The sequence below is a fragment of the Ailuropoda melanoleuca genome, chromosome 9 (genome assembly GCF_002007445.2).
Source record: "Ailuropoda melanoleuca isolate Jingjing chromosome 9, ASM200744v2, whole genome shotgun sequence".
Taxonomy (NCBI): Eukaryota; Metazoa; Chordata; class Mammalia; order Carnivora; family Ursidae; genus Ailuropoda; species Ailuropoda melanoleuca.
Window position 1 is genome coordinate 14,410,439 of NC_048226.1, and position 18,161 is coordinate 14,428,599.

At 42.1% G+C, this 18,161-nt stretch overlaps 1 protein-coding gene across 8 annotated transcripts in view; it reads right to left on the reverse strand.

Annotated features, from left to right (window-relative positions):
- The window catches only part of LOC117803728, a 132,488-nt gene that overhangs the window by 70,874 nt on the left and 43,453 nt on the right, over positions 1-18,161 (reverse strand). For 7 of the 8 annotated variants that reach the window (XR_004627713.1, XR_004627711.1, XR_004627712.1 and 4 more), the window contains 4 exons: positions 17,085-17,252; positions 14,037-14,084; positions 11,694-11,755; positions 8,494-8,551 (listed from right to left, as the gene is read on the reverse strand). Coding sequence is in view for 1 of the 8 variants with exons in the window: in XM_034667916.1 (XP_034523807.1) it covers positions 8,494-8,551; positions 11,694-11,755; positions 14,037-14,084; positions 17,085-17,252 (336 nt within the window). In the remaining 7 variants the exon portion in view is untranslated. Of the gene's footprint in view, positions 1-8,493; positions 8,552-11,360; positions 11,583-11,693; positions 11,760-14,036; positions 14,085-17,084; positions 17,253-18,161 lie in introns of all 8 variants that reach the window. The other variant, XR_004627714.1, reaches the window with a different exon arrangement.

Consider the following 18,161-nt stretch of genomic DNA (forward strand, 5'->3'; position numbering starts at 1 on the left):
ATTTATTTGAGGCGGGGGGGGGGCAGAGGGAGAGGGATGAGCAGACTCCCCACTGAGCAGATTCCATCCTGACCTGAGCGGAAGGGGCAGATGCTTAACCGACAGAGCCACCCCGGCGGCCCGAGAATCTGCATTTCTAGCCAGAGCCCCGGTGAGGCTGATGCTACGGGTCTGGGACCCCACTTTGAGAGCTGCAGCGGGACAGGGGTTCCCTAACCTGCCCGATCCAACAGGTTATAAACAGAGAGCCACAGCCCCAAGATGGAAGCTCTAGGAGGGAAACTCAAGAAGAATCTGTATTTTTAGTAAGCTCCGCAAGCAATTCAAAACATGCAGGTCTGGGCTGCTTCAGCCGGAGAAGCAAGGCTGGCCTCTTAGCTCAGGGCCTTGGGTCTCGGTCCCCTGGCTGCCTCTGAGCAAGGGAGTCTCCCTCCTTGAGGCCTCTTCAAAGTGCAAGAGGGCTGAAGACCCGGGAATGCCTCATCCAATAACTTGTCCAGTAATTGGTATATTGATTGCTAATGTCATCATGCTTTAGTACCTATAAACCCCTCACTCTATTACACAGCCCCCAACAATCCAAAAAGTCATTGTTTATTCATTGTGACTCCCAAACTGGCCCTTGTCAGTTCCTGCTGGAAGGCTTGCTGATAAAAATCAGCAGATGATTGGACGCACACATTCTTAACATGACTGACCCATGACATCTCCGAGGGCAGCCAGGGAGCCTGTCATTACAGTACAATACTTCTCTTTCTTCCTCCTTATCTAGCCCCAGATGACTTTGAGATTTTTATTAACTCATTAATGACCGAAGATGTCATTAGAGCCAGTAGAAGAGGAGTTTTTTCTTTTCTTTTTTCTTTTCCTTTCCTTTCCTTCCTTCCTTCCTTTCTTTCCTTCTTTCTTTCTTTCTCTCTCTCTCTCTTTTTTAATGGGAGTAAGTGTACCCTTTGCTCATGGTAGGAGGGGGACAAGCTCATGGAGGAAACAGCTAAGACAAACCAAACGCAGAGACCCTTTCACTCTATTAGAATTTGAAATCTGATTGATGGGTGCTAGGATTGAAAACCTGCATGCAGAAATACCAAGTTGTTCCAGAAATACGGTGGGCAAGAAAAAATGGGGCCGTTCAATAAAGAAATAGCGACCCATAATATTCAGCAATTTCTATTGTGTGGCAGGCTCGATCTTTCCAATCTAACAGCTAAATAAAAAAATAAAAGTAAATAAAAAATAAAAAACTCAGAGTAAGGCCACTGAAACCTCTAAATGTTTCTTTCCTACACATTCATTAAACCACATCTTGTTTCTGCGTGCCTTTAATTTTCACATCTGCAGAACTGCTTTTAAAAATCAAATTAGATCTTTTGAAGGCACTTAAATTGCAACAACCTTATGTTTTTTTATATACTCTCGGGTTTCAGCCTTTTTATCTGGGTTGTGCGTCCAATTAATGGGATATCTCAAGGAAGCACTAATCATTCCGAAAACTTGAGAATATAAAAAGCCAGCAGACTATTTTCATTATAACTGATTGGATTGAGAATAAGCTACAGAGGAAATGTTCAATAATTATGATAACTTTTTTTAGATGAGATCACAAAAAAAGTCAGTCACATAAGGTGCTTTTCATTGCAAAGAAGTCTTTGAAGTCCTGTTTTCATTTGATTCCTCTTCGGGGTTCAGCCTCAGGCATGTCAGGAGGCTGGTTGGAGAGTGGGTTTACACTGATTTTATCAGGCCGGATAATTCACTTGGCAAAGAAAATGTCTATTACTAGATGTATCTCATATGTTATTAAGTGTTTATGAAATTTTACTATTGTCAAAACACATTGTGAATTAACAGGTCCTCATCACACATGGAGAAACGACTCTCTAAGAGAGAAAATCGTTGTCGGAAGACCAAAAAAGATTTTTGCCCAAGGAAATTGCTGTCGGTAAACTATGACCAAGATTGAAATACGCCTTAAGCCAAGTTTTATTCTTAAATCACCTAATTACATCTTTCTTTCTTATTTTATTTGCCTGGTGGAAAATTTTATTCATTAAATGTTATGTTAAATAGAATAATTAGTTAATATTTGCAGATTAATTAAATGCAATCATCCTCTCTAATTCAGTAATAAGAGTATTAATTTTTTTTTCTCCACCTCACTGTACACGACGCCAAACACCCAGAGAAAACCTGGGAAATAAGAGTCAAAAACCCAGATGTTTTTAAAGATCCAGATGTATACTGTCAAGTAAAGAAAACAATCAAGGATTTTACAATTTTTTTTTCCATTTTCATCCAGATGTTTGGTGTCATATAGACACAGTCTTAATCTGCTCAGTCATAATCACAATGTTCTTTAATATCATTTGCCAATATTTTTATCCCTTCTTCACCAAATCATCTCTAACAATCCTGTTTAATTCATTCATAGCGGAAAACACAAAAGATATTTTCTTCTGAAAAAAAAAAAATATATATATATATAATGCCCAGCAGACTCAAAACACAAGAATACCAGCCAGAATGGTACCCAAGTCTTTATGTTGAAAAACACATCCTATCTGCATTTTCAAATGATGAAAGATAATTCAACTTAAATGGTTGGAATGGCAACTTAATTTTAATTGACATGCATGTGCTAATTTCAATTTCTAGTGAGTAGTTTAGGAGAATAAGAGGTTCTCAAGTGTAAATGATGGCCATCTTTTCAACGGGCTCCTTTCCCAACTTACTCACTTACTGCTAAATCCCAAAAAAGATGACATTTTAGGAACAATTTCCTGCTCTGGTGACTTTGGATATAGAGAAACACCAACCTAGAAATGTAAAGGCTTGATGTGGAGCCCCAGCACCATCACGGTCTAACTGTGTGACCTTGATCTAGTCACTTAAGCTCCGAGCCTCAATTATGACTTCTTTAAAATGGAAATAATAATCCTGCCCCCGATTAACCTGAGGATCTGAAGAAAGAGCTCTGGAAGTGCAGAATGCCTCTCAAGTACATAATTATCATTAATATATAAAATATTTTATTGTTAACTTTATGTATTATTGTTTAAATGCTATCACATAGAAGTATCATTACTGTTAATATAGAATTCAAAGGGGGTGTCTGGGTGGCTCGTCTGCCTTCAGCTCAGGTCATGATCTCAAGGTCCTGGGATCGAGCCCCGCATCGGGCTCCCTGCTTGGCGGGAAGCCTGCTTCTCCCCCTCACACTTCCCTTGCTTGTGTGCCCTCTCTTGCTGTCTCTCTCTGTCAAATAAATACATCTTTAAAAAAAATATATGGAATTCAGGGGCACGAGAGAGAAAGCCACACTCAAAAAGATCTGGCCAGCTATTTTCTGTTTGCAAATTAGGATGACCATAACCCCTGGGTGTGCAAAACAATCCCAGATTCCCCTCCCCTACGTTCCCGTGCCTTTCCTGCACCTTGAGAAATCGTTTCAGTACTACTCTCTTTATGGTAACTAAGTAGTCTATTCAAAGATCCCGCTGATCGGGTCTGTATTACAATGAGGCCGCTTCTGCCCATCTAAAACCATATGCTTGATCAACTGTGGGACTTAGCTTTGAGGCACTCACACACGCTCTTGGCCAATGGCACAGAATCCAGCCTTCACGTTATAGCAGTTTGGAGGCTGCTGAATATTCAAACAGACCTCATGTTTCTATCAAGGGAGATTGCTTTCATGGTTTTTTGGTTTTTGGGGGTTTTTTTTGTTTTTTTACTATTAATAAAACGTATGTCCTGGGAAGTTATCATCAAAGAGCAAGCCAACCTTCGTCCCCACAATCTAAGCGGGTATCTGAGTGAGAAATCAATTCATGCACCTGTAAAATGCTAAGCTCTAAAAATCTTTTTAAGCATTTCAGTCCTTGTGCCAAGATTTTTGGAAAATACCTCTAAATGTTTGAGTTCCACTTTGAAGATACTGAAAGGTTCTTACAGGACAAAAGAAAAAGGAAGAAAACTAATGAAAGGAAGACAACGTAATTCATTTTAAATTTTAAAAGTCTCTGCAGTGTCAGAAGGCTATAGTAAAACGAAAGCTCACACATGAAGAAATATCTTTCGAAGTGGACTCTAACTTTTTTCTCAATCGTATGACCACCGGGAAAATGGAATGACTAATCGAGTTTTCATTCTCGAACTTTCTGAAGTCACAAATCATTCATGAGCATGCTGCTATACTGGAGCACTTGCCTTGAAGGGCCAGAAATCAATACAAAAGGAAACAATAATAGAAAAGGGAAAGATTTTTCCCATCCTACTAGGGAAAGGTGTGTGAGCGGGAAGAAAGTACAGTACAGAAGCTCATGACAAGTCATGATAAATGGGTCGTTATAAAATTCATGTTTAGACAGCACCAGGCCGGGGATAATGCCATTCGTCATGGCAACACGAGGCAGCTAATGAGCCCTCATTGCATATTCATGTCTGTGGCGGGTCCTGTCTCCCTCCCACCCTGAACTACTGCCTGGAAATATCTCCACTTCAAGCTGAAGCTCAGCTAGGCCTTCTTCTCCTCCTCCTCCTCCTGCTTCTTCTTTTTTTTTTTTTTTTTTTTTTTTATTTGTTACTGTTGCAGCAATTACACTGTAAAAGTGCTGCCCAAGATTGATTGCTCTGATCGGTAGTTCAATTGTAAATTAGAATACACATCCCCCCAGGGACACAAGGCCCCTATTTGTGATTAAGAAAAAAGCCCCATAATAGACTAATAGCTAAAGTTCTCTCTCTTTTACTTTCAGGCAATTAGCTTGATGAAATGGCCTCTTTTCGTGTACCCTGCAAGTGTAAACCGATATCATAACGAAGTATATGATGTTTATTCTATTATTTTCACCTTGCCGGGTATGCAGGAACGCATAAATAATGGCTGCTTTGTCTGGTACGTTTACTGATTCACAAGTAAACTATTTCTTAAAGATGCAGTGTGTGCATTTTGAGGCTGGAGCTAAGCAACCCCTAACTCTGGGTTCACCTCCACGCAAAAGACTTTGTACGAAAGAGGAAAACACCACATTTCTCAAGGAATGGTAAAAGCGAGATTCTGATAGTCAAGAACCATCTAGCTGCTGGACTGCTCTGGGGTGGAGGGGGCGGGAAAGCTCAAATGGCAGCTGTCTCAGGCTCAGGTGGAGACCCCAGGGTCCTCTCGCAAAGTGTTCTGGGGTGACTTTGGGCCCAGCGAGGCTCCAACTAACCACGTGTTGTTCGTCTCCACTCATCAGTTGCAGGGTCCCAACGCCATTGCTACTCTTGGGTGGTGGAAGTTAGTCCTACAATGTATTCACCACTTTGATGTGTACTGCGCCCTCCCCCACTCCAAAAGTCTTGTCTTTTCAAGATCCAAAACTTTGATCTCCTCAGTTGACCAGAAAACATTCCTTAGCTTCCTACATGCACCAGCTGACAGAGGTTTTGAGACCAGCCAGCCAATGAACACAATCGCTTGTGGTTGGCCCATTTCCAATGTCGTTTGTGTTGTTCCCATATAGTACTTTAATATTTGTTTTCTTTTCACTCAGGAGGCTCTCGAGAGGAAAGGGGGAAAAAAGGTCCCAACTCGGCAAGATAGAGAAATAGGAAAGAAAGAAAAACAAAACCGAAACAAAAAACTATCTTGATTTAAAATGGTTTATGGTGAAAAGATCAAATAAAATAAAATAGCTGATAGTGGTTTTCTTATCCAGATGTTAATTACGGTTCCATGGGCGCCTGGGTGGTTCAATTGGTTAAGTGTCTGCCTTTGGCTCAGGTCATGATCCTGGAGTCTGGGGAGCCAGCCCTGCATCGGCCCTCTTGCTCAGCAGGGAGTCTGTTTCTCCCTCTTCTTCTTCCCCTCCCCCTGCTTGTACACACACATTCTCTCTCTCTCTCTCTCTCTCTCTCTCAAATAAATCAACAAAATCTTAAAAAAAATTAAAAAAGGATGTTACTTATGGTTCCAGTTCTACATTCCAAATTCCCCACCATTCATCAATAACCCAGTTTGTACGACCCACCAAACATTTTCTGGGCTTGTGTTGCTGAACAAATTCACCCCTGTCCTCTTTAATATGAACCTTATTTGAGTTTCTAGAAAATCACTTTTATAGCAAAAGGATCTCACTAATTTTTTTAGTATTGAGCTGGACGTGCATTTTTAGATTTGTTATATTTTAAAATTGATGTTTGAAATCGTCTTTTGTTACATATGAAACATGTCTGCCTTTCCTCCCAGTTACTCTAGCCACTTCCTAGTTCAATAAAACTTTTTGAGAAAGTTTATTACTATACCCTGAAAAGTGATTCAAAGGTTATATAATTTCCAAGCATACTACAAAATGAGCTACCCAGAAATATCCCAGGAAAATTCACTTTGATATCTTTCTTGCTAAACATCAAAGGTTTTACCAGTCTTCATTTGGGGACTGACTTTCTCTTTCTCAATATTTATACACTGAACTGCTGTGTCAATGATAAACCCGCAGCATAGTAATTGTAAATTTCCATTGCTTTTAGAAATGTTTGAATGTCTAGCTGCCACATTGCTGCCATATTTGAAATATGTTATTGTAAACTTTCAAGTGACAATGAGCCTGGGAATTTCTCATCCACACATATGGCACTTTCTTGCAGTAACCAGTCACATTTTTTAAGAGTCCATTTACTGTATAACAATAATGCCTGATATGTACAAAGTGCCTCATAATTTTTGGAAGTTCTTTCGTATAAATCACATCACATACATAATTCTATGAGGCAAATAATTTTATTGTCACCTCAAAGTTAGAAGGGAGAAAACTGAGGCTCAGAGAGGTTAAGAGACTTGCCCAAAATCACAAGTGAGCACACGGGAAGTTCAACCTTGACCCCAGGCGTTTAACTCCAAAATCTAAACCCCTCCCGGAAGGTCATGCTGTCTTTATACTAGCTACACATTCACCATAGGCAGCAACACTCCAGAATCTCAAAGCTCTTACAATAAACGAGTCTGGGAGCTTCATTTGTATCTGGGCAAGACTGACAAATGAATGTAAGGACACACACACACACACCTTGATAGAAACCTACAAGGAAAGGAGAAAAGGGATGGAATTCACACTGCATTGTTACCTACCTACCTAAATATAAGATAAATAATCTACATTTAATTTAATTAATCTAACATACGCTTAGACTAGGTAGGGACCAGCCACAAAATTGAAACAATTACCTAGATCATTCAAATTTGAGGGACAGGGGAAGGATCACTCTTTTCAAGAGACATGGGTTTGTATCCAAATTTTCCAGAGATTTGGTTGAGTCTTCTCATCAAACTTCTCTCCAAGACCTTTACACACACCACGCCCTCTGTTTCATCCTTACCTGTCACATACTCCCATAGAACTAATTCAACCCTGACCGTCAATCTAGAATTAGCTCAAAGATCACTGCTCGGTGAAGAATGGTCCCTGACTTCTATCTCTAGCCCTGTTCCAAATACCTCTTTGATCTGATATTCACAAATGAGCCTCCTTTATCCTCATTTTGGTCTCTCCCATCCTGATGCCAGAGAAGACAGCATTTGGACCTAAAATCCAGCTACAAACTCTTCCAAGGGTGTGCTGGAACTGTCTGCCAAAGTACTCCCACTGTCAAGGTCAACAACATACCACCGTGTGCCATGCCCAGAGCCCTGAGTTTGTCGAAGAAGCTCTGGGCTATTCTTTGCCAATGAAGGGCCACCATGTTGATAAGGAATAGCCACTACCTTTTTGAAATAACAACTAGATCAGACAAAACATGCAAAGCAGAACACACAAGGTGGACAAAATTGACAACCAAACCATGATTTCTTATGAAAAGCTGGTCTGAACATGAGAGAGACCCCAGAAATGAGCCCCAAACCAATGAACCCAAAATGAAGAGTTTATACATATGTCCAAATCCCAGATTTGACATTACTTAAACTTATGGGAGAAATGAGGGGATGTGTCATTATTTCATTCATTCATCCATGCATCCATTCAATAAATCATTCAACAAATACTTATTGAACCTCGAGAAGATAATCACAAAAACATACATCATCCTTACCTGCATGGAACTCACAGTATAATAAGAGAGACAGATACATAGTCCTACCACTGAGTATAAGATATATATATATATAATGCATATATAACTATGGATAAAATGGAACTCTTGGGGGGAACTTCATAGAGACAAGTGCTTCAGTATAGCAAGTCTTACAATAGAAGCCTGAAGAATGAGGTTGCAGATGAAGGTATAGAGAAAGGGTGTGTGTGGGAAGGGAGCATTTGTGGAAGCAGAATATGCAAAGGCCCAGGGGTGGAACACAGCTTAGCAAATTAAAGGGCCATTCAACAGTCCAGTGAGACTGGACCCCTGGGAACTGGAAGTAAAGTGGACTATGATGAGGCTGAGGACATAGGTAGGTTGGCCAGACCATACAGGACCCTGTAGGCCACAGGCTACAGAAGGAATTCCAGATCTCACCTGAAGTCCAGTGGAAAGCAACTGAGGAGTTCCAAGCAGGAAATGCTCATAATCACATCTGTAGGAGGATAGAGGGTGATAGTGTTGTTACATTCGGAATAAAGAACCTCAGTTTTTAAGGCATACAATGGTTTTATTTCTCTAGCACTGGCTACCAACCATGCTCTAGGGAACCACTTCCGCTTTACTGCTAGAAAACAGACGTCTCTCCAACCCATGTGCTATGTGAGCCCAGCACCAGGCCTGCCAGTGTTGAGTAGGGAAGATCTAGCATAACAAGTATGATGTCAAAGACCTTTTAGGGGCGCCTGGGTGGCTCAGCCGTTAAGCGTCTGCCTTCGGCTCAGGTCATGATCCCAGGGTCCTGGGATCGAGCCCCGTGTCAGTCTCCCTGCCCAGCGGGAAGCCTGCTTCTCCCTCTCACACTCCCCTTGCTTGTGTTCCCTCTCTCGCTATCTCTCTCTGTCAAATAAATAAATAAAATCTTTAAAAAATAAAAATAAGTAAGAATAAAAAAAGAACCTTTGAGTCAGTTCTAAGAAACAATGACTGCTCTTGTGTTGGCAAACCATCTGCTCGAATGCAACACCAGAACTAGAAGACGTTATCTAGGCTCCGAATGGAACAAGCTGGCTCAAAGATCCTATCACTCTCAACATCTCGAAATGCCAATTGTGGCTACAGGACATGCCCCTGAGTCACTTCCTTGCACCCCTTGAACCAGGTCAGGACCTACCACTTTGAGCCCCTGCCCTGTGGTAGGCTCTCTGTTGTCACTACTCATTACCGGTCTTGTCTTCTCCACTCAGCTGTGTGATCCAGAACAAGAGAGGCACGCATCTTATTCGTTTTATCGCTAACGCACTTGTTGGTGCTTAGTAACGGGGGGCTGCGTCATTTGTCCTATGGTATATAACTCTCTGTGGTGTAATTGCTGATTCTTTTCCTACCTCCTTCTGTGAGTTCTTTGAGAGCAGAGTCAGTGCCACCATCTTTGTATCTCCAGTTGGCACTTGATATAGGATTGATTATTTTTATTAGTCAATTAATATATGGATATAGCTAATAATATAAAAGGTCTTCATTAATACAACCAAATCTACCTCCTCTTTAGTCAGCCACAGGATATACAAAACCACATCATCTGAGAATCTTGCGTACTGTCAATACTCCTCAGTGAGAGATGCTCCCTTAACACTGGTGGTTAATGCACTTCCACATATTAATATACACTCGAGGGGCACCTGGGTGGCTCAGTCGGTTAAGCATCTGCCTTCAACTCAGGTCATGATCCCAGGGTCCTGGAATCAAGCTCCACATCGGGACTCCCTGCTCAGCCAGGAGTCTGCTTCTCCCTCTCCCTCTGCCACCCACTCCTGCTTGTGCTCTCTCTCTCTGAATGAATAAAATCTCTTTTACAAACACAAACACACACATACATACCCTAGGTATATATACCCTAAATGTGAATGCATATAAAAAACTGCTGAAATCCAGGGATGCCTGGGTGGCTCAATCAGTTAAGCGTCCTACTTTTGGTTTCAGCTCAAGTCATGATCTCAGTCTCGTGAGATGGAGCCCTGTGTCTGGCTCCAAGCTCAGCATGAGATCTGCTTAAGATTCTCCCTCCTTCAACCTCTTCCCCTCCCCCTGCTTGTGTGACGAGCTCTCTCTCTCTCTCTCTTTTAAATAAACAAATAAATAAAATCTTTTAAAAAAAAAAAACTGCTAAAGTCCAAATGAGGTCTATAAATAGGATAACACTATTGAATCAATTTCCTAATGTTGACAAGGTACTATGTTTATATGAGATGTTATCTTTGGGGGAACTGGGAAAAGGGAACAGGCGATCTCTCTGAATTATTTTCACAACTTCTTTTTTAAGTCCTAAAACTTTTCAAATAAAATATGATAACTTTTTATAAAAACAAATTTATTTTTTGTTCTTATATGTATACCTCTGTATATTTTTATTTTATTATCATGAGTATTTCTAAAATAATAAAGAAAAACCATCACGATTAAATGATGCTATCCTGTACAACACTAGCATACAGGAAAGGTAATGCCCTAATTCTGGGCATTGTTCTCTAGGTCTGATCAGGCTGGCATTTCAAATATGCTGGAAGAGGAGGGAGGTGCATGACTTTTGCCTGATTCAAGCACATCCCCAAAATGATGTTTTCATAAACAAAGTGCCGACGGCTATGATCTTATCTTCTCTTTTCCTTTTATCCTAATTCAGGTCAATAACAAGTATTTCTGCTCTCTTCTGTGGATTCCAGGGTTTGGAAGAAAGAGAGCTATTACAAGCTACAGGGAAGTGTTAGTGAAAAACTCACAAGAAACCAAAGTGCCTTTAAACTTCCTTCTGCTTTAGCATGGTCTTAAAAAAAAAAAAAGTCCGATTTCAGAAAAAGAATTTCTCAAATCAATAAGGCTGGTGTTTACACTCTAACAGTGTTACTGGAGTTTTTAAATTATGTGTTCAAGAGGCCACTGTTGGTTAAGTGGATAATAATGTGGGTCATTATATCAAAACTCTCTGAAGCATAGTAGGCAATTTTTCGACAACTGAGAGATCCGAAAACCACCAGCAAGAAATGCAAAGGCACATAGATTAAAGTAAAACTTCAGTTTGGCTTAAACACGTAAGTTCAAAAAGGATTCCATCAGCATAAAAAGCTACCGTTTCCAATACTGTTCAGTTAATAAGCTTCCTGTAGTCCATATCATGAGAATTATGAAGAAGCCTGTACATATCATAAACATCAAGTCTAATTCAAAGATGAATGACATTCCCCCATATGCATCCCTCTTTTTCTGAAAACTGCAAACCCTTGAGTAAGTATATCTAAGAAACAGACCTGCGCAGACGTCGCCCTCATTTTGTGCTAACTTGCTTAAATTAAGTTCAGCTCAAGGTATGGCATGCAACGTCATCTCAGCGACCCACAGGCTCGTGCAGAAAAGATTCGGCAGGATACAGTATGATCACCAGGTGCAGGGAAAGAATGCCTGTCTGATTGCTAGAAAAGCTCATCAGGGAAGGCCATCCATCTTTACTTTTTCAGGAGAACATCCCCAAGCTATAAAGGCAGAGTTTCACATAATAAAAAAGGAGGAGGAAAAAAATGCAAAAATGTTCTTAATATTTGACTTATCGACTCATGAATCGAAGAAAAAGAAACTATAATTACCTCTGGCTCTATCAGGACTGAGAGATTTCTTCTGCACAACCTTTTCTGTGGCAGGAACAAAGCTTTCTTCCAAAGGAAAAAAAAAATCCACTTTAAAATACCCCAAAAGAGATTAAAAAAAAAAAAAAACCCACAAGATTTTGTAGCTCTTTAATGCTTGCCATGGGCCAAATCGTACAATTAGAATCAGTCACTTTAAGTGCCCAAGTCATATAATGCTAATAGATCATTTTATAATGTGAGCAGTTTTTAAAAGTCGTATTTAATTTTCCATTATTACTGTACTGAATGCTAGCGGTCTCCGTTCACGCAGTCATAGACCCTTCCGTGCGGACAGGGAGGGGACAGGCGGCCGCTGGCCCAGACACTGGTCCATTCTGGCCTTAATTCTCACAGACCTGACTTGGAACTCCACGATAGACCCTATTGCAGCTCTCTTCCTAAATGTGTTTATTTTTATTTCCAAACCGAAGGACGAGGGCTCCTTTTGGTTTTGTAATTACCTTATTTCAAAAAATAGAGATCGAGGCAAAAGCCTCTATGCCGTGTGAGCGCGCGCGCATGCGCATCCAAGAGAGTGAGTGTGCGCGCGCACACGTGTGTGGCTTTCTTTAAGAAAATGAAATGAAGCATAAAATAAGCCCTTAACAGTAACCTAAGGAATAAAACAAAATCATTTACAACACATGGGATTGTTGCAGGATATGTCAAGATTAGATGGTTTAAGGGCGCTATCCTGAATGTGGAAGCAATTATAATGAAATTCATGACTCATTAGCAAACATTCCATATTGTGTTTCTCATTTCTGGGTCAATGTTACTGGGAAATATAGACTTAGGATTTAGATGTTCCATTGACTTCGGTGCGAGCTTATAGATAGTTGGACCATACAGGGACACAAAGCAAGGTCTCCATGATTAAGTCCTTCATTTCTCAGATGTAGGCAATTTGGTCCTCAAGCTAAGGATGAACAAAATAACCTCGAAAGCATATTGGGAAGAATTAAGCTGGTGATCGAAGGGTTGTCTGCAAATGTAAAGTAGGGCTTGCATGGTGCAAATATGAACTGGCGGATGTCGGGGGGATTTCACATGCACACTGCTTGGTATGCAAAATGCCTGGTGAACTCAAGTACCCAATACTGTACGTAATGGGAACCAGATGTCTAACAGAGAGAAAAATATTTTATAACAATAAATGTGACATTGACTCTTAAAGGGTTTTGCTGCTTTTAAACAGCTTCCCTGTCTTCCTCTCCCTCGTATTTTCAAATAGCTTACAGTAGATCGTGTAAAGAAATTATTTTCATGTTTGAAAAGTGAAACTGTTTAACCTGCCACAGACTTCACAAATGCATACAGAAGGAGAAACGATCTGAAAAAGATAATTTGGGGAATTCATTCGTTTACAAAAGCACTGTGCTCAGCAATGCAAAAATAAAATTAAGGCAAATAAAGCATGATTCCTCCTGCCCCTTACAAACTTGAACTAGACAAGAGGCCGTAAGATGCGCACAGCTGTTATGGGGGCATTAAGCAAGCCCTGGGCAAGAGACACAAAGTGCCCTGAGAATTCAAAGGAGTAAGAGGAAGCTCCTATGGTGGGCACATCCCATGAAGAAGGGTGGTCCCCCGTGTAACCCACACACCCCTTCCTCTGCACTGCATGGACGCAGCCCCGTGTAGCCCTCCTGCTCTCCTACTGGCCATTGCAGCGGACACCCAGCCACCCTGCTCCGTCTGTCGGCCTCTCCTGACACCCTCCCAGAGCAACCTGCCTTCCCTGCGAGGGTAGTAGTTCTGAAGCCTGGATGCCTAGCGATCAAGTTGCAAGTTCTGTAGTTGGGCCTGGGCTCCACTTCCCTCTTTGCCACTTACTGGTTTGACCTTGGGGGAGTCACTTCACCAACCTCCTTCTATCTGCATTGTCTCACCTGTAAAGTGAGGGTAATAGAAGCACACATCTTCTGGGCTTGGCATCAGGACTGAATGAGGTTCTGAGCCCAACATGCTTTGCAAGGTGCCACCATGATGGCAGAGCACAGATAATAGCTAACTCTGTTAGCTATTTTTCTCTCAAGCATCAGATCCAGTTTTTACAGAAAAAAAAATCTAAATGCCTTATTTGCAGGCTGCTCAAGAGCTGATGGGTTGCAAGACTCTCCAACTCTTTCTCTCAGTCCCTTCCTTCCAATGCCCAACTCCTCTCCAGCCCGTCTGCCTGTCATCACCCAAGCAGAACTCCGTGTTCCAGCCCCAGTATCCTTGCACATGCTATTCTGCCTGCCATGGATGGTCCTCCCTCCACCTATCTACCTATCTACCTAGCAAATTCTTGCTTACCCTGCCGTCCTGGGCTCTAGCAGACCTCTCTGTGTCTTCTCTGAGAGCCTGTGAAAGGTTAAAAACACCCGCTTAATTAGGCCTGTGGTCAGAAACTCATGGCCCATACAGATAGTACACATAAGAAAAGCAGCAAAGGGTAGCACAGTAGGGAGTGGTGGGGACTGTGCCAAAAAAAAAAAAAGAGAGAGAGAGAGAGAGAATCGGTGCCCTGGCTAACGGGTCAGCCACACCTCGCTGTTGCCAAGGTAACATGGGGCCTCAGTATTGCCAATACTTCCAATTTTTTTCAAGGTGAGACAGAAATCTACATTTTTACCTGAAATCTCCAATCGTTCATTGTTGGCAACTAAAAATGTCTCTAAATGCTGTAACCTTGGACCCACCAAAACCCTCTGGAGACCATCAGTGCAGACCATGGCTCAGGGATTTCCTTACAGACACGCTCCTCCATTCCGGCAAATTTAACTATGATCCATAATTGTTTGCACATCTGCTTGTCCAACAGACAATGGTCTTTGAGGCAAGAAGCATGTTGGGTTTGGGTTTTCTTCATCTCTCCAGTGCACAGCAGAGTGGGTGGCTCAAAGAAACATCTCACTGAATTTCACATTGGTATTTCCTGAGCATGGAAGCCAAGGTACGTAGGGTCTGCTGGTGGGAGATCATTCCTAGCAGTTCAAAGGATCAAGGTGTTCCTGTTTCAAATAGCCCTGTTCCTAGAGGGGAAAGATTTTCTAGAGATTGTTCAGGCTTAGTCAATAGCTGACTTCTTTAGAAAGGTCTAGAACTCTTCCTCAAAGCTCCAAAGCCCTCTCCCATGGTTAGCAGCACAAAAGTCAGCTCTGACAATATAAACCTATCCTATCAACCTAGTCTATATATAAACTTAAATTCCATCTAGTATGTGAGTGAATAACTAAAACATAAGTGAGAGCTACGTGAAGAAGCCCCGACTTAAATGTCAGATGTAAAAAAATTTAAAAATGTCAGATGTGGCACTATTTGAAATTTGTTGGAACGTGAGCATTACAGCAAATCCTAGACACAGAAAGAGACACATTGTCTCTGAAACTGTGGACAAGGGAAAAAAATGGGAAAGGCTGGGTTGTGGACAACTTAGACGATTCGGTGAAAGCAGTGGCAGTTTGGAACTCTTTAAGTGTCTGTCATCTGTGACCCAATGATGCAACTCATAGGCACTTAACTCAAGAAAATCACGTGTAGGGGTGCCTGGGTGGCACAGCAGTTAAGCGTCTGCCTTCGGCTTAGGGCGTGACCCCGGCGTTATGGGATTGAGCCCCACATCAGGCTCCTCTGCTATGAGCCTGCTTCTTCCTCTCCCACTCCCCCTGCTTGTGTTCCCTCTCTCGCTGGCTGTGTCTATCTCTGTCAAATAAATAAACAAAATCTTTAAAAAAAAAAAAAGAAAGAAAGAAAGAAAATCACGTGTAAATATTTGGGAAAGTTCATCACAGCTTTGTTTCTAATGCTGAAAAAGTATGGGGGCTGTTTCATGAGTAATTACAGAGGATTTAGGGTTATGATAATTAATAATTATAGGAAAAATCTATCAAACCCTTACTTTTGTGGCAGGTTGTGTCTTGGGAACGTTCGATTCGTTACATCACTGGACCATATCGTTACATCCATTTTACAGATGGGGACTCAGAGATGGAGCGTTTAAGTAATTTATTTGCCCAAGTCCTATAGCAAACTACGTGTCAAGGCAGGCATTTGGACTCAATACTATCTAATGCCAGAGTTTCAGAAGTATGTTCCACTTTCCTCATAAATATTCAAACCTCTACAGTTGTCACCGTGAGGGCACCAAAATCATAATCTCAAAGAATCTATAATGATGCAGAAAAAACTTACGAATCATTATTAAATGAAAAAAGCAGGTTGCAAAAAAGTGTCCCCTTGCTCTGATATTGTTAGGGGGAAATGTCAGCATCCCACCAACACAGCTCCAGCACTCAGGTGGAGGATTTGAGATATGAGGCTAGAGCACAAAATTCACCGCAGGAATTAGCACCAGGATCCAAGGAATGCCTCTAGGCTCCTGGGTCTTCTCTACTCGTCTCTTGCAAAACACCATCTCCAATAAAGTTTTAGGCTTCAAAGTGAAAATACTAATCCCACCTTGATGTGACGTTAGGGTTCCAGATAGATCCCTATATCATCTGATTTAGCACGAAGGAAAGGGCAGGTACTGGCCCCGCTAGGGCCTCACGGCCCAGACGGGTCCAATTACCTGGAGCCAGAGGTTCTAGTTTTGTCACAACTGATTCTGTAAAATATCAAATAGCTTGGAGGAAAGCCTTGCCCATCTAAGTAGTAATTCTGTTTTTTTTCTAAATAACAATCATAAATATGGAGGGAAAACAGTAGCCCACACCAAGGTCTTAACATAACAACATTTATACCCACAACAGCTTTTTCTTGTTTTTGCTTTTTTGTGTGCTCTAAGTTCTCTACAGTGGCTATATATTACTTTTATACTAAGAGGAGAAAAGGACCCCAACCTACATGGGGATTAAAAAGTGAATGTCTAGGGGCGCCTGGGTGGCGCAGTCGTTAAGCGTCTGCCTTCGGCTCAGGGCGTGATCCCAGTGTTCTGGGATTGAGCCCCACATCAGGCTCTTCCGCTATGGACCTGCTTCTTCCTCTCCCACTCCCCCTGCCTGTGTTCCCTCTCTCGCTGGCTGTCTCTCTCTGTCAAATAAAATCTTTAAAAAAAAAAAAAAAAAGTGAATGTCTAGGGGCACCTGGGTGGCACAGTTGGTTGAGCGTCTGACTTTTGGTTTCAGCTCAGGTTATGATCTCAGGGTCCAGGGATCGAGCGCCAAGTTGGGCTCCGTGGCTCAGATTCTCTCTCCCTCTCTCTCTGCCCCTCCTGCTCATGCTCTCCCTCTCTTACCTTCTAAGATAAATAAATAATTTTTTAAGTGAATGTCTACAGTTAGTAATTTTTGGAGACCAGAGACTGAGATGCAGAGAAAAAGGTCTCTTCAGTGATGATGGGAGATGATGGGAAACTCTTACCAGAGAAAGGTCATCAGCTGAGCAGCAAACCCTGCCTGAAAGTCCGTGGCTGTGGACAAGGCTTCACCATGAAGATGGTACGCCATCAAAGCTGTATCTGATGGAGATGCTGGGCACTGGGCACACCAGGGTCCATTGCCCTGGGACACTGTGTGAGACAAATGGCACCTAGGATAAGACAAGTCAGAGCAGAGAAGAAAGGCATGAGCTACACGGAATATAAAGACATGGTTTTAGAAGGCAGGAGACAGTGGCCACAAAGAGGGAACCCCACATGAAGATACATAGTTTAAGCAGTCAAGTGAGGAGGGGGGCAGGGAAGGGCAGGGATAGGTCACTGGTCTGAGAAATGACCATAGAAAAGCAAAATGTAAGGAAGGGGAACGGGAGGTAAATCTTTTTCATGCACAGAAAGCATACAATGATGACCAAAGGAGATGGAGGGATGGAAAGAGTTTTAGGACCACAGAAGAAAAATGTCGTTGAAAGGAAGGATGGTTGGTGGAATAAACGTGAGGCAGGGGAAGAGAAAACAGGTAACAGGATAAGAAGTTATTAAGAACAAACATTAGGGCTTGAATAAAGCTGGAATGGACATTTCATTCCTTTGCCCTGATTATTTAACTGGCTTTCATGGCTCCAACTTGACAAGAAGCTTCTGGAGGTTTGAAGGTTGAGAACAGATGACCTCATGATTGGACATTTTAGCAGTTTTAAGACATAGCCACAAGTTCTCAAATACTCCTCAAATCCTTAGGAAGGGTCTGTGTGCTTTCTCCTTGAATCTGAGCTGACCTTACTGACTGCTGGACCCATAGAGCGTGTGCGTGGGCCAGGCCAGAAAGGAGGGTTCAACGTCTACCTTGTTCTCTTCGGATACTCATCTCTGGAGCCCTGAGAGGCCAGGAATGGAGCACAGGGACGAGCTGCTGTGAAAAGTGACCAGGCATTCCGGCTGATGGCCTCAGCTGAGGTTCCAGGCAGGGCCCGCATCCGTCCCCACGTGTCAGTGGGGCAGCCTTGGAGATGACCCCAGCCCGGGCTGCCCACAGACCTCGGCCTCATGAAAGGCTGCAC